The sequence below is a fragment of the Odocoileus virginianus genome, chromosome 11, assembly GCF_023699985.2.
Source record: "Odocoileus virginianus isolate 20LAN1187 ecotype Illinois chromosome 11, Ovbor_1.2, whole genome shotgun sequence".
NCBI lineage: Eukaryota > Metazoa > Chordata > Mammalia > Artiodactyla > Cervidae > Odocoileus > Odocoileus virginianus.
Window position 1 is genome coordinate 11,891,685 of NC_069684.1, and position 17,529 is coordinate 11,909,213.

The 17,529-nt window shown below is 38.9% G+C and overlaps 1 protein-coding gene across 4 annotated transcripts in view; it reads left to right on the forward strand.

The window, feature by feature from the left end:
* KCNK2 (potassium two pore domain channel subfamily K member 2) overlaps window positions 1-17,529 on the forward strand; it is a 204,646-nt gene that overhangs the window by 165,867 nt on the left and 21,250 nt on the right. For all 4 annotated transcript variants that reach the window (XM_070473932.1, XM_070473934.1, XM_020899296.2 and 1 more), the window contains exon 6: window positions 1,680-1,819. In XM_070473932.1, coding sequence (XP_070330033.1) covers window positions 1,680-1,819 — 140 coding nt within the window. The remainder of the gene's footprint in view (window positions 1-1,679; window positions 1,820-17,529) is intronic.

Sequence of the window (17,529 nt, forward strand, 5' to 3'; positions counted from 1 at the left end):
CTTCTACCTGTCTATTCTCTTGACCCCCTTCCAAATGTAGCTTTAGCTGATACCAGCAGCACCTCTGGGAGCTCTGCTGGTCTTGTTGCTGTGTAAGGGGCGAAGGCTTCCCTTGTTGCTCCAGCACAAGCTCTGGAGCCTGAGTGCTCAGTATCTGCGCCAGACTCGCTTCCCTGATGGGCTTAGTGACCCTGCGGCCTGTGGGATCTTAGATCCCCAACCAGGGATCGAACCTGTGTCCTCTGCATTGGAATGCGGATTCTAAACCTCTGGACCACAGGGGAAATCCTAGTCCTGTGGATATATCAAATGTTTTCACACTAAGTTTTTTTCTGTTTTGATCCTCATTGTTTGACTCACCTTCTGTCTTCTCATCTTTGCCCTTCCAGAAGTAAAAATCATTTCTTCTGTGTCCTGTCATAGTACTTTTTAATTCTTTTTTGCCATCCTTTGATAATGTCACATTGTGATCAGTTGTCTATGAGAGGCTTTCTCAGGCTAAATTATTAATTTCTCAAGAGAGAGACTGCTTCCCTCTCCTGTAAAAAGTATAACTGTTTTGGAGTTTGAAACTTACTAAGTGCCCTATTAATATGTGCTGAAGTTGGGATACATTGAAATGTATTCAGATTCTCATAGGTGCAATTACTGCACCAAATAAGTGGAAAAGTAACAAAGATTAAAGCAGAACTCCATTGCCAATTTTTTTTCTTGAGAGCAAGGGATTTATATTTATGACAGACATGGGAATTCCCTTGAAACATCAGATAATAATGAATGGCAGTATCATCTGAAAATTGCTATTTATTCAAATTATATCCGCCAAAATATTGTCACTGGCATTTGTTATCAATCCATTGTATTGATGATTTTAAAATAAGAACTAATTTCTGTCCAGGTTGTCTTTGAATTGATTGGTTTGCATGTATTGATTGGTTAGCATGAATTGATGAGAAATAGGATAAAAATACTAAGTTAAATACATGCTAAAAAAAGTATCAACTCTGTTCCCTATTGCAAGAGACGTGGAAAGAGAAACTAATACACATGAAATAATTAGGTGCTAGACTAGTTGAGATTGATTATAATAAACAAAAAGAAACATGGGACAAGGGAAAATTGTTATTACCTGAAGAAGTTGTGAAAGTCTTACTAAGAACTTGTTATATCTGAAACCAATATAATATTGTAAATCCACTGTCAGTTCAGTCACTCAGTCATGTCCAACTCTTTTCGACCCCATGGACTGCAGCACGCCAGGCTTTCCTGTCCATCATCAACTCCTGGAGTTTGCTCAAACTCATGTCCATGGAGTTGGTGATGCCATCCAACCATCTTATCCTCCGTCGTCCCCTTCTCCTCCTGCCTTCAATCTTTCCCAGCATCGGGGTCTTTTCCAGTGAGTCAGTTCTTCATAGCAGGTGGCTAAAGTATTGGAGTTACAGCTTCAGTATCAACTATACTTTAATTAAAAATGAATTAATTTGAATGGTTCTTGAAAAATAGATAAGGATTACATGCATGAAAATAAGGAATTCCATATGAAGTAAACAACATGGATCAACTGACAAGATTTCTGTGTTTTGAAGGCCAAAATGCAGTTAATAATTAAAGCAGGAATCTGTGGTTTACCTCTATAATATGAAGTTATTCTGTTCTGCTTTGTCCTTGTCTCACAGGTGGATCAGATATTGAGTACCTAGACTTCTATAAGCCTGTTGTGTGGTTTTGGATCCTTGTAGGGCTTGCTTACTTCGCTGCTGTCCTGAGTATGATTGGAGACTGGCTCCGAGTGATATCAAAAAAGACAAAGGAAGAGGTGAGAAATAAAAATGTGTGTAAAAATCTGATTTAACTAACTCAGTAAAGGTTGCTTTTAATGTCTTTTTTTTAGATACTAAATATTTACTAATTCATTTAAATATTTAAAAATATTTAAACATTACTTAAAAATTTTAATGTTTATGTTTGGTATGCATTTGCTACAGGAAGCTATCAATCATATGAGGTGTAATTCATTGACTTAACCAAAACTTACTAAATACCACTCCATGTCAGATGATATCTTGGTGCTGAGAGTAATTTGTAATGAAAAAAAGATGCAATTAAAGACATTTTATTCATTATTTCTTTTTTTTCTTGATTTCCTCAATAACATAGAGTAAATTTTATTCCATAAAGAGACAGTAGGAAATATTTGAGTCAAGATATCAGTAGCATGAAAAAGTGAAGGTAATATATAATATGGAATTCTCATTGTATTCAATTATTTCCTTTTCTCTTAGGTCTGTGTAAGTTTGTACACATGCACATGTACACATATGCATGTATTCCCCAAAGTTGCTTACATTAGAACCCATTATCTTGTCTATGGATTTCAGCTGTTCAGAAAGATACCCTTTTATCTTTTTGGTGCAACTGTATATACAGAAATGACCATTAGAATTTTTGATTCGAGATTTTGGAAAGTTTGAAATTTCACTCTTGACTAAAATTCCTAAACAGAATTACATTTTAATTTATTTTGAAAAGTCCAGAACTACTAGTTTAAGTGTGACAGAGTAGTGTTTTATTATGAATTCTGTATTTTTTGGTTCTGAATCTTAGGCAACTTTATTAATATTTTTTACAACACAACAAATTCATAAGACTTGCAAATATAGTATCCACAGTCTTCCTTTAATTATTCCCTCCTTTTCATTATCTGGTGTTCATAGACCAAGAGACATCAGTGTTAAAATCTTTGAATGATAACAGCAATCATGAGTCTTTAAACATACGCCTGAAAGAAACTAAGACTAAGATAATAAATGATAAAATTAATTTCCCTCAACAAACAAGTATTTTCTTTGAACACATCAAGTCATTTAATTTCTTACTAATACCCAAGGTGCCTATGGTAATTAGAAGGAGTATAAGTTATCCAACATTTCCCTTCCTGGATACCATATTTCTCAGTTGGTAATTCATATATTCAGTCTGTGTGTATTAATCTGTATCTTAGTTACACCATTAAACCAAAAACTTTATTATAAACATATCAGCAGGACAATGTGCTTGAGATTCTAGTTTAAATCATGTGAAAAGTACTTTGAATAAGACCTCAACTGATTTGCCTCAGTCTTATTGTGTGTGTTTGTGTTTGTGTGTGAGAGAGAGAGACAGAGAGAGAGAGGAAGAGAGGGAAGGATAGAATAAGGTGGAGAGGGAGAGAATTATGGTTATTTTAACTTCAGTGTACTTTTAAGGGTCTTGAGATGTTAAGGGGGACAAAAGAAATTGTAACTAGGAAATATGCTAGATAACATAGCTAAAAAAGCAACTTTCAAACTTCTAGTATAAGCTGGCATTAAAATGCATTTTTAAAACACACACAAACATTTTTTCTAAGTAAAATCGAGTTGAACAGAGAATATCTCTGTTAGATAGTTTAAAAAGTATTGTTTTGTGGAAATATATATTTCCACATATATATATATAGTAAATGTAGTATATATTATATACATACACATACACACATATATGTGCATATATATACCCACTTACAGACACACACACACACACACACATACTAAGATTATTATGGATCACACTCCAAAATTTGAAAGCTACCAAGGCACATATAGGGCGAAATTTTATCTTCATGCCACTGGCAAAATATGTTTGATTAACGTTTAAAAGCTAGTATTATTAAAAAAAGAAAAACCAGTGCTTTTTGCGATAGGATTAGCTAGTACAAAGCACTAGCACGTTTTTTCCAGAGCAGTGAGATAATCATCTGTATTACTCTCCTTGGGCTGCCATAGCAAAAGTGACTTAAACTGGACTCTGTTTCTTCACAATTCAGGAAGATGGGAGTCCTGGATTAAGGTGCTGGTTTCTGGTGAGATCTCTCTCCTTGGCTTGCAGCTGGTGCCTTCTTGCTGTGTATTCAAAGGGCCTTGCCTCTGCACATGTGCCTGTAGAGAGAGGAGGTTCTAGATCGCTCTCCTCTTCTTACAGGGATACCAGTGCTGTTGGATTAGGGCTGCACCTTACGACCTCACTGAACCTTGCATGTGTATGCATGCGTGCTAAGTCACTTCAGCCATGTCTGACTCTTTGTGACCCTGTGGACTGCAGCCTGTCAGGCTCCTCTGTCCATGGGATTCTCCAGGCAAGAATACTGGAGTGGGTTGCCATGTCCTCCTCCAGGGGATCTTCCTGACCCAGGAGTGGAACCTGTGTCTCTTATGTCTCCTGCATTGGCAGGGGAGTTGTTTACCACTAGCGCCACCTGGAAAGCCCCACTGAATCTTAATTACCCCCTTTAAGGCTCTGTCCCCAAATACAGTGACAGTGGGGATTAGGGCTTCAACAAAGGACTTGCTGGAGGACTGGATTCAGGCTTTAACACAATCGTTTCAAAGAAATTTAAATTTCTACATTAACTGGCTTATTTAATATGAGAAGCAAGTTTGTTTGCCTCCTTTTGAATGATCTTCTTGATTCTCAGCCAGAAGTGTGAGATGTATCATTGTGTGTTTCCAACACTGAAAAGTAGAAAGCGCTTTTCCTTTCTTACCATAAGTCTTTTGGCTTGTCCCTCGTCTTTGGAGTGACATATCCTTTCTGGTGACTGCATTTGGAGAAAGCTCATGTGAGTAAAGGCCATGAGCAAGTTTACGGAAACCCGCTGGAGCTGCAGCTGCTCCAGACAGTTGAGCCAGTTGCAATGGAACTGTCACTTTGAGCAGATGTGTGTTTTCTACTTTGTAATGCAGTTTAGGGAAATGACAAAAGTGGGTCACAAATTCAACAGAGAATGTAAAGAGAGAAAGGGAGAGATGATTTATAATTGTGAAGAAAGAAAGAGAAAGACAATTTATAATCATGAATGTGTAGATTGTTAGGGCCAAAATTTTTATAAAGGAAATATGACTAAACATTTCTACAGCAGTGGAAAAAGATTATTGAATAAGTCTAATCTTGAAATAACTCACTAAAGTTAAATAATTAAATAAAAACCAAATAACTACATCCTAGGAGTCATCTTTACACACACAAACCATATTGGGTGACTGCTCACTATGTGTTCATTACCTTTTGTACTTAAACCATTTCAAATGCTCCAACTTTTAAAAACTGCCTAAGTGTTTAGAAACAACAAGAATATTTCTAGTTTTCAACTCCATGAGAATGCTAAATAATTTTTGATAACTTGGAATCCTTGCTATTAAAAATGTCACTAGTACAGAACATTAAAAAATCAAAATAATATATATTAGAAATTTTTCAAGTGGTGATACAAAAACACAAGCTTTCCCTCCCACGAAAGATTCTGGCTAATAGTAAGTTCCAGTCTTACATTAGTTTTTCAAAAACAAATCTCCTTAAATCATATCAGGTAAGTGTAAACATAGAGCTCTAATCATATTTCTGTTTTTTTTTTTTTTAAATCTTAAAGTCTGTTCTGTTTCCAATGAAGATCAATTTTATGAAAATATATTTAGGAGTAAGGAAAAAGTTTTTGATGAGCATGCTGAAATAAAACGTTGATACAGCTGATCTATCTGAAATGTTTGAGAGGAAAGGGTTGAGACAGAGAGTTGCATTGGCATGTATACACTACGGTGGGTAGTGAAACAGATCGCTAGTGCGAAGCTGCTGCATAGGGCAGGGAGCTCAGCTCAGTGCTCTGTGGTCGCCTAGAGGGGCGGGCTGGGGGGTGGAAGGGAGGCCAAGGAGGGAGGGGGCATACGTCTACATGCAGCCGATTCACGTTGTTTTGCAGCAGACACTGACACAGCCTTGTAAAACAACTATATTCCAATTAAAAAGAGAGTTAGTTGGAGCAACGCTGTGTAGTTTCAGAACTGTCACATATAATTATAGTTGATCTGCGTTCCTCAAGGAAAAGAATAATGACCTCAATCATTTTCCCATGGAGTCATATATGCGTTTCTGTAAAAGGATTTATCTGTTTCATTATTTCTTAAGCTCTAATGGAGAGTAACAATATTCAGTACTGAGAATTGATATGACTAATTATCTTTTTCTGTGAAACCATGTACCCTCTTCTGAGGAAATAATGTTTCCATTTAGAAAATAAAGTTTATTTATATATTCTAAATAACACAATAATACTGATATCTGAGGCAGGTAAAATAAAAATAAGATGTGGCCACGAAATTCAGAAGGTAAACTCCTAAGCAGGCAGGGGATACTGCATCCTTATGTACAGGTGTAGTTCAGTTTGCTACTGCTGGCTTTCCTTGAGTTTGAAAGACCTGTAATTTCTATATTGTTCTTGTACTGACGTACAGGTACCACAGCTTGTTGGGATGGTCTCGTCCATATGTGTGACAAATACCACTTCAGCCCCTGTATCAGCTGCCTCTGTTCTCTGGAGGCCAGTGGCACTCTTGTTGTTGGTTAATGGCTAAGTCGTGTCTTGACTCATTGCAACCCCTTGGACTGCAGCACACCAGGCTTCCCTGTCCCTCCGTATCTCCTGGAGTTTGCTCAAACTCATGTCCATTGAGTCGGTGATGCCATCCACCCATCTCATCATCTGTCATCCCCTTCTCTTCCTGCTCTCAGTCTTTCCTAGGATCAGGGCAATAAGTTGGCTTTTTGCATCAGGTGGCCAAAGTACTGGGACTTCAGGAAAAGTCCTTCCAATAAATATTTAGGGTTGATTTCCTTTAGAATCGACCGGTTTCATCTCCTTGCAGTCTAAGGGCCTCTCAGTGGCACTGTAGCTAGCCACACTGAATAGATACCCAGGAGTTGCCTTTTTTTTTTAACCAGTGTACTGTGATGTGCTTCGTTGTTCAGTCACATCTGACTCTTTGCAACCCCACGGACTGCAGCCCACCAGGCTCCTCTGTCCATGGGGATTCTCCAGACAAGAATACTGGAGTGGGTTGCCACGCCCTCCTCCAGGGGATCTTCTCAACTCAGGGATGGAACCCAGGTCTTTTGCATTGCAGGAAGTTTCTTTCCCATCTGAGCCACCCTTTTAAACCAGTATCATTTCTTTAACCTCTGAAGGTGTTTGTTCAAGTAGCATTCACTTTAGTAAGTTGGCCTTATATCATATTAAGTAAACTCCCTTTGATTAGGAAGCTCTAGCACTAAGAAGCCTTGAAAGACTGTTCCTGAAACTTGTATTAGGCCCCAGCATTGTGCAGGGACCTGAGAATATGGAGGGACATAGTTTTCTTCTGCTAATGACCTGGCAAGAGCATTTGGTCTTCCCTGATCTTTACTCAGGGTGGTATATCCCTCCTGCTAGTGAAAGAGCTGGGATTTAACAGCTTTTTATCTTGCCTAGAGATGGAGAACTAAAGAATAGTTTCAGCCTGAGCCTTGGAAAGCTTACAGTAGAGTACTTTATCATTAGGTCTTATGGGAGAAGTGCTTTTCATATGAAAGGTTCCATATGCCTTTTGAAATAAGTTAGACTTTATTCTGAAAACCCTAGGGAGCCATTGAAGAATTTTAAATAAGTGGAATGAAGTATCTTGTCAACATGAAGGCAGATGAATTATAAACAAAGCCTAATGCCGATAAATCAGTTGCGAGATTATTGAGATTATTGAAGGAATCTAGGTAGTGCAGAATGAAGAGTCTCTGGTGGCAGCAGGATAGAGATGAAAGTAAGGATTTCAAAATTATTTGGGGGATAGAAGAGATAGGTTACCCTTTAGCTGTGGGCAATAAAGCGAAAGAGGGGATGACATTCATGATTCTAGCTTTGGATGGAATTACAGAACACAGGAGAGTGAGATATTCTGAGTAGATGAGAGGAATGAGAATGTCATTTTGGACATATTGTGATTGAGGGCTGTGTTGGACATCCAGGTAGTTCATCAAGTTTAGAGAATTGGGTATGCAAGCCTGGGAAGTAGGAAGGATAGGAGTTGCAGAGAGTTGGCTGGGTAGGGGCAGGGGAGAGGGCATTCATCAGAACATACATGACAGTGGAAGTTCTGATTATAGATGAATTCACCTAATGAATACTTGGAAAGTAGTCAGCCATGGAGCTAAAAATGAAACCTGGAATAAAATAGTTAAGAGGGTGGATGGAGAGACCATTAAGGATGGGATAGCAAATAATATAGTCAAATAAATTGATTCATGGATAGGGCAAAGGCATGGAAGTTTTGAAGAGAGGATGGTTCAAATGATGGATCAGACTGGCTAAAGACAATGGGTAAAGAAAGGAACCCAAAGGAAGATTGACACAGTAACCTAAAAAATAATTAGCGAGGGTTCTCTGTGAGATTGTGCTCCAAGACTGCCACTCCTGTAGCAGAAAATTTAAATATTTACCCCTGGATTCTTGGAGGAGGAAATGGCAACTCACTCCAGTATTCTTGCTGGGATTATCCCATGGATGGAGGAGCCTGGCAGGCTACAGTTCATGGGGTTGCTAAGAATAGGACATGACTTAGCGACTAAACAACAACAATAACTCTGGATTGTACAATACATTGGATATATCCCATGAACGTTCTTTTGGCACATCAAGCACAATTCCAAAGGATAATATTCACAGAATATTTTATGGAAATGGGAGCATTGGAGCACAGGTAATAAAAAGCTGTTGATTGAGCAGTGTAGAAGCATTGATACTGGGTACTGCTGGGCATGCATACATGGTAAATATGGACAGTGTGGTGGGGTGGGTGGTGAACTGTGGAGTGACAATGTCAAAGAGGCAGGAAGAGGGAAACTGGTCTCATTTAATGTCTAATTTACTGCTAAATCACTCATTTATTCATTCATGTAAGAAAAGATGTACTAAGTACAATATGATGTACAGTATATTAGGTTCTGGGAGTAATTTTCCATCTGTTAGAGTTTGAGCCTTATCTCTTTATTGGAAAGATTCCCTAGGTGGTGCATTTCCTTATTTATCTTTATAATGATAAATTAGCTCCCCTGGTAGCTTAGCTGGTAAAGAATCCACCGGCAATGCAGGAGACCCCAGTTCGATTTCTGGGTTGGAAAGATCCCCTGGAGAAGGGAAAGGCTATCCACTCCAATATTCTTGGGCTTCCCTGGTGGCTCAGCTGGTAAAGAATCTGCCTGCAATGTGGGAGACCTGAGTTCAATCCCTGGGTTGGGAAGATCTCCTGGAGGAAGGCATGGCAACTGACTCCATTATTCTTTTCTGAAGAATCCTCATGGACAGAGGGAATTTTGAAAATGAAGGGACTTAGTCTTTGATTGATTTTCAAAATAGCCTATTTTTATTTTTTTTCTTTAGTCTTCCTCCTTCTTTCCTTCCTAGTTTTTGTTCTGACTTCTGATATATTTGGAGGAGGTATTTTTTGTTTTTCTCTGTTGAGGTACTGAAGTCATTATAAATGACTTGAGTTGGACTGTGGGCACAATGTACACTGATCGTAAGACGTCTCAGGTTTATATTTTAATGCAGATAACTCTTCTTTGACTAGAGGGTAAGAATACAATAAAGTGGAGATGGTATCGCAATTATTAAAATGAGGCATATCTAAAGGGCCCTCGTCTCCTGCCCCATGGGGAAAGAGATATTCCTCACTGTGCTTTGGGGAGGGCTTCCCTGCTGGCTCAGATGATAAAGAACCCACCTGCAATGCAGGAGACCTCGGTTTGATCCCTGGGTTAGAAAGATCCCCTAGAGGAGGGCCTGGCAACCCACTCCAGTATTCTTGCTGGAGAATCCCATGGACAGAGGAGCCTGGTGGGCTACAGTCCATGGGGTCACAAAGAGTCAGACACAACTGAGCGACTAGGCACAGCCCAGCACATGCTTTGGGGAAAAGATCAAAGCAGACGTTAAGCTTCATCTGCTGGTTTATATTTCACTGTACCTCGCTGTTTCATGGACAAAGTTCCTTCTCTTTTTCAGTCTGACCATCAGCTCAGCAAATCATTACCTATGTAGTAATTAGGCAATTGGAAAGGACAATAAAAGAACAAATAACATTATAAGACTTAAATGATGCTTTGAGATAACAGTAGCTCTCAGACACCAGGGTATGTCTAATTTCTAAATGAACTTTATGGACAGTCATTTTTGGAGAACTCAGGCCCCAAGCTGTGTCTCACTTTCAGCTCTGTAATGTGGTGCATACTGTGAACCTTTATGAGTCTAATGTTAGGCAGGTCTTAGAAGGCAAAATATATGTTAAAAACAAAATGGGGTTTGAAGTGGTGAAAATGGAAATACTTTCCTTCTAGAATATGCTTTATTTCTTTTTTTAATCTTAAATGTGATGAAAGTGTTCAGTTATCAAATAAGAATCACTAAAAAGGAAACTGAAGCACCGGGAGGTGAAGCTACTTACTTAAGGTTATGCAGCCAGCACGTGATAGAATCAGTAATCAACCCAGATGTCTGGACTGCATGGCCCAGCCTTTTGGCGACACTAACTTTTTTTCCTATACTGCCTCCCAAATGCTCAAAAAAGTAGGTTACATATTGGTTTTTTTTTCTTATCATTTTACATGTAGGTAATATCGACACATTAGACATGAGTACCCAACTCTGACCCATTTGTTACAGTGCAGCTACAGAGAAGAGCTTCGTGAATTTATTAAATCAGTTTGGTCACTGGTTGTGTTATGATCAGTGAAATCTAAAGCTTGACATGCTTTTTAATGATTGGAAGTGATTTGTATCCTTTCTAAAATGTGCATGGTAATGATAACCCTATGCAAAACAGAAAAAGAGACTCAGATGTATAGAACAGACTTGTGGACTCTGGGAGAAGGCGAGGGTGGGATGTTTCAAGAGAACAGCATCGAAACATGTATATTATCTAGGGTGAAACAGATCACCAGCCCAGGTTGGATGCATGAGACAAGTGCTCGGGCCGTGGTGCACTGGAAAGACCCAGAGGGATCGGGTGGAAAGGGAGGTGGGAGGGGGGACCGGGATGGGGAATACATGTAAATCCATGGCTAATTCATTTCAATGTATGACAAAAACTACTGTAATGATGTAAAGTAATTAGCCTCCAACTAATAAAAATAAATGAAAAAAAATTTAAAAAAATAACTGAGATTTAATTCTATCTTAACTATTTACTAGCTCTGCAAACTTCACCAAAATACCTAATCTCTGTGTCTCCATATTCTGAAAAAAATGCAATTTAACTCCCTTTATGGGGCTGCTGTAGAGATTCAGTGGGTAGAGTGTAGGATGTAGCTAAATTCTTACTGAATGCTTATTCTTTTCCTCATGGGTTTTCTGAAAGAATTAGTATCAAATTATTGTCCCAAATCAAATGACCTGTAATGGTCTAAGACTATCATCTATATGTCATCATGTATTGTTCTCTATAGAGTATAAAATGCTGTGAGCACTTATATGTCTAAACATCTTATCTGGTTGAAATGATAAAAACACAAAAGAAAAGAGCTGTGTGCTGTGCTAAGTCACTTCAGTCCTCTGACTCTTTGCGACCCTATAGACAGTAGTTCTCCAGGCTGCTCTGTTCATGGGGTTCTCCCAGCAAGAATACTAGAATGGGTTGCCAGGGGATCTTTCCAACCCAGGGATCCAACCAGCATCTCTTATGTCTCCTGCATTGGCAGATGGGTTCTTCACGACTATGGCCACCTGGAGGCCCAAGGAACAATTAAGGTTATGTATATTGCTAGAATTTGATCATTATCACAGAGTCCAAAATAGCCTAAGAAAAAGGTGAATTCAAAAATTTCAAATATGTTGAATGTCCTCTGGACTTGAAAACTAGTTTTTGCATTAAATGTTCCTTATTTAGGTATAATCTACCTAGTTACTGCTCTCTTAATTCTCCCCTTGATTTAGAGCTATAGATTTTCTGCTGTCCTGATGTGTGGACTGAGGTAGAACCCACTTATATTTTTCCTTTTATTAAATTGAGAGTGAGTAGCTCAGTTGTTATATTAAAAAATAAAAGCATGAAGGAAGATTCCTTTTTTTTCTGTTTTAGATTGAACCCTCACTGTTTGTAAATTGTAACTTCTTTTTGCTTCAGTTATTTCACAGAACATCATCTGGTAATGAAAATGCAGAGTAATTTTTCTTTTCATTTGTACACAGTAGGAAAATAACTTAAGATAATAGTTTTTGCCTCAAAGCACTTTATAAGTAATTTCGTCTTTTTTTTTTTTTAGCTAGAGAGCACATTATGGAATTTAATGCAACACGATGTAATGTTATCTCTCTCTTTTGACTGTTTTGACATCATCTGTTCTGAGAATTTGTGAGAAAAGTGACCACCATGAGCTTGGCTTTCAAAATTGTTTTTGGACTTCCTTCATCAAAGCAAAGTATTGTACTCTCCTGTACTCAGGGCTAACATCAATCACATCTTACAAAAAAAAAAAGAAAATCAGGCCTATGTTTGCTGAAAACACAAGCGAGTGTGTTTTCAGAGATGGAGCAGCAGAAATAATTCACTTTTATTTCCTCCATGGATGGCTTTCTGAAAGAATATTAGTTTGTGGTCAGTCAGAGCTAAGAGTAGGTAGAGCACTTTGAAGTTTAATCAAGGATTTTTATTCATCTTTAGCAACAAAATATGGTGATTTGTTTAGTGTTTAGTGGATGGCATCCTAATTTTAATAAGGCAGTTTCATTGTCCCTGCCTCCATCTTGATTTGAACCAAAAGAATGGCTTCTCATTAATGATATTTGTGCCTTTGCGCATACACAGAAAATCTCCCTCTTTTGAACAAGGATGCACCCCTGTTCTTCCTGTAGTAAAATTGTTAGTCATCAGTGCTGTTCATCTATTAGACAAATTTTAAATGTTATTTATTACACAAATAGTTTCCTTTGTCTGTCCATCCAGACATGTGGTGGGATTGCACTTTCTCTTGCCCTTGTGGTTGGTGAGCTATGGGAATCGTTCCTGCCACAGCTGTGGGCAGAGTGGGAAGACGATTCAATTGCGCCTGTGAGTCCCTCAAGGGCGTACTTGCCTCTGGCTCGGCGACCATAAAGATCACGGCGCTGTGTCAGCCTGGGCCCCCGTGTTGAGCAGAGCCTGAAGCCAACGTGTCGTGGGCATTCAGCAATAGTGAGGCATTAGCCTTTGTTGCCTTAAGCCACTAATATTAAGGAGCTGTTTGTTCTAGGTCATAACCTCGCCTGTCCTGACTAATCCAGTAAAACAGTAAAATACAGTTGCTCTAACAGAGTTAAAGTAGCAATAATAATTTAGAAGATTTAAATTTTATGAGCCATACTCATATTTGGTGAATTTTGTATTAGCTTCCAAATCTCTGATAGGATTATGTTTATTATCTGCATTTATATTATTTAAGATATATTACCTGTATTTATCTTACTTAAGATTCACTAATGGTTTTACTAAAATGGAAGCATCAAGGTAAGAGCTGAAGTGAAATAGAACAACCTGCTTTTTAAAGAAAGTATAGGCGGGATTTAAATTGTCCAGAGACCAAATATTCCTGTTCCTATAAAAAAAGCAGTCTCTTCCACTCATTCAGGATTATGTACCCACTCAAAATTGGGCCAGTGATATTAAATCTGTTGTATATGTAAGCTCTCTGAAATAAAGAAATTTGAACAAATTTAAGTTTCAAAAAACCAGTGCATCATACCAGAATGATCATAGATATGAAAGAGCAGAATTTCCTTGTGTAATATTATTTTTGAAATTTATTAGGTTGAACTGTTGACATTCAACTATTTTTGACCTTAAGAAAAACAATTGCATATGGTTGAACCTGATATTCTAACATTCAACTGTATTTCCAAGCCAGTTTCTATAAATAATTTTCATGTTATAATTTATCATTAGATTATGACCTATACATTATGCAAAATCATATATGGCTAGACATTTCTGGTATCCTTTCTTTATTTAGTACTTGGCTAAAACTTTGCCAAATTCTGTTTTTATTATGTATAGACTGTAGACTGATTATCTCATCTCAACTTGAAGACAGACTAATCTGTTGTACTCTTACATTCACAGATCCATCGCTGTCGCTTGTCACTCTAAACTGCAGCTCAGAATTTCCCTCTTCTCTCACCCAGCCATGTCATAGCTGCTGAAGTTCTCTCTGGGACTACTTAAGTGCTTTCATGGTTTTAGACTCCTCACTCTGTTTCCCAGAAAGCAGCTAGTGTGAGGCTGAAACAATTTATATAGTTTTGTGGAAGGCTTGGGGATAACTTAAGGGAATTACAGAGTAGAGAAGGGGACACTTTAAGCTTGGGCAATTAGACGGTATTGCTGCTCGAGTTCCTGGGTCATCTTTGCAAAGGGCTCCCCCTTAACATCTCACTCTGCAACCCCTGGCTCTGTAGCCTATTCCTGGGGTCTGCTTACCACTCTAGATCCCTTCATTCTACTTGGGTATTCCTTATCCTGAGCGCAGGGACCAAACTGGGGCTTCTCAGGCGGTGCTCGTGGTAAAGGATCCGCATCCAAATGCAGGAGACGCAAGAGACAGGGGTTCAATCCCTGGGTCAAGTAGATCCCTTGGAGTAGGAAATGACACCCGAAACCAGTATTCTTGACTAGAAAATTTCATGGGCAGAGGAGCCTGGCAGGCTACAGTCTGTGGGGCCACAGAGAATCAGTCACGACTGAGCCACTGAGCATGCGCGCGTACACACACACACACACACACGCACACACACACACTCATACACAGGGACCAAACCAGCTGAAGATAAGTTGGTACATGTAGGGAACAGAGTTGTGGACACAGGGTGGAAGGCAGGGTAGGAATTGAGAGAGTAGCATTGACTGCTGAATGAGACTCTGCTGTGTAGTGCAGGAAGTTCAGCCCGGTGCTCTGTGATGAGCTGGGGGAGGGGGGCAGGGGGAGGGGTGGGGGAGGGGAGGGGTGGGGGAGGGGGAGAGGGATATGTGCATGCATATGGCTGATTCACAGTGTTGTGCAGCAGAGACAATGGAAAGCAGTTATATTCCAATTGTTTTAAAGAAGTATTCTACTGAAATAGAAACAAAAAAGAATTCAATGTATACTATATACATATATATGTGTAGATATACAGATATATATTACATGCATACACAATATATGTATATATATAATAGTCTCCTCCAAATGGAGATGGCTGTTTAAATTCTTTTTTTTTTTCAATTTTTTTTTATTAGTTGGAGGCTAATTACTTTACAACCTTGCAGTGGTTTTTGTCATACATTGAAATGAATTAGCCATGGATTTACATGTATTCCCCATCCTGGTCCCTGTTTAAATTCTTAAACATGATACTGGATATCTTAGTCTAAAGCAACTTCCTTCCTCAGGTAAGATTGTTCTTAGTAACTGTGGATATGTATTTGACTTACATTTGTATAATTAAACAAACAACACAGACAAATGAATAGGCACGCTCACCAGAATAGTCATGTTAATAGTGAAAAGGGTCCCAGTCCAGGATAAACTCTAGCTTTGGAATATCAGGCTGCACATAATCCCTGAAATGTCTGTTTTTTCACCTGTGGAATTAAAACAAAAAGCTTCTCACATCTTGCAACTGTTTATCACTACTACACCTAGTTGTTCATAACCACTCTGGTCTTTACTAGTTTCATAATCTCTCCATATCAACAAGCACTTAGTTATCTTTTAAGCAAAATGTTTCTGTGAAACATTGCCCTAAACTTAGGTAGAAGATCAGCCATGTTGGGAAATCTTGCTGTACAAAGGAATTTTGGAATTTGGAATTTATTTCCAAAATTGGAAGCTGTGTGTAAAAATATGATGATATTTTTCATGGTCTTTCTTATACTTGCCAAAATTTGGAATATATATAGGCTCTTTCAGTTTTCTGGTACCTGTTCATAAGAAGCTAAAATATTTCTATTAGTGAGGGTATTTTTATGTTATCCAGTATTTTATATATTGTTGTTGTTCATGTGTGCTTGATCATGTCTGACTCTTCGTGACCCCATGGATGGTAGCCCTCGGGACTCCTCTGTCCATGGAATTTTCAGGCAAGAATACTGGAGTGGGTTGCCATTTCCTACTCCAGGGGATCTTCCTGGGCTAGGGATCGAACCCTCGTCTCTTGTGTCTCCTGCATTGACAGGTGTGTCCTTTGCCACTGTGCCACCTGGGAAAATATCACACATATGCATCTTTATACATAAATAATAGGGCTTCCCTGGTGGCTCAGATGGTAAAGAATCTGCCTGCAATGCGGGAGACCTGGGTTCAATCCCTGGGTTGGGAAGATGCCCTGGAGGCGGGGATGGCAACCCAGTCCAGTACTCTTGCTGGAGAATCCCATGGTCAGAGGAGCCCGGCGGGCTACAGTCCATGGGGTCACAGAGAGTCAGACACGACTGAGACTAAGCAGAGCACACACATAAATGTATGGATATCATATATTCATCTTTACTCCAAGTTGTGCCGTTTCTACCATGCTTTGAGAGCCTGTTGGATAGATTTAACCTAAATATAAGGTTCAGTTTAAGGGCTGCTTTTGTGTTCAATACACATTTCCAAATGAGCTATAAAGTCTGAAAGGACATATATAATCAGAGCAGAATGAAAATTGCTTTCCTATTTTGAAGACACGTGGACAGCACCATGCACACTTTTCCATAAACGTGGATTAATCTAAAGGCAGTGTAGTCTGAGTATAGGAGAAATAAGGATTTCACTGAGCTGTGCTTCTGCTATGCTAGTTGTAGACTGCTCTGCCACCCCCACAAAATATGCACACATGGCTTCCTTCCATAAGAACTCATTGACTGGTTTGTTCAGCAAACATGTTTTGATTGTCCATGGTGCGTCAGGCATTTTATAGGTATTGGGAATAGAGGCATAAAAAGTGACAGCATTTGCCCCCAATGAGAAATTTATAGGTAAGATGATGATGTTAAAGTGCTATACTCATTGTGTCAGCATATTTGGAAAATTTTCAGCAGTGCCCACAGGACTAGAAAAGGTCAGATTTTATTCCAATCCCAAAAAAGGGCAATGCCAAAAAATGTCCAAACTACCATACGGTTGTGTTCATTTCACATGCTAGCAAGGTTATGCTTAAAATCTTTCAAGTTAGGCTTCAGCAGTATGTGAACCAAGCACCTCCAGAAGTAAAATCTGGGTTTCAGAGAGGCAAAGCAAGCAGAGATCAAATTGCCAACATTCGTTGGATCATGGAGAAAGCAAGGGAATCCCCCCCACAAAAAAAAAATCTACTTCTGCCTCAATGACTATGCTAAAGCCTTTAGCTGTGTAGATTACAACAAACTGTGGAAAATTCTTGAAGAGATGCGAATACCAGACCACTTTACCTGTCTTCTGAGAAACCTGTGTGCAGGTCAAGAAGCAAGAGTTAGAACCGAACATGGAACGATGGACTGGCTCTAAATTGGGAAAGGGGTTTAATAAGGCTGTATGTTGTCACCCTGCTTATTTAATGTATATGCAGAGTACCTCATGTGAAATGCCAGGCTGGATGACTCAGAAGCTGGAATACAGATTACTGGGAAAAATATCAACAACCTTAGATATGCAGATGATACCACTCAAATGGCAGAGTGTGAA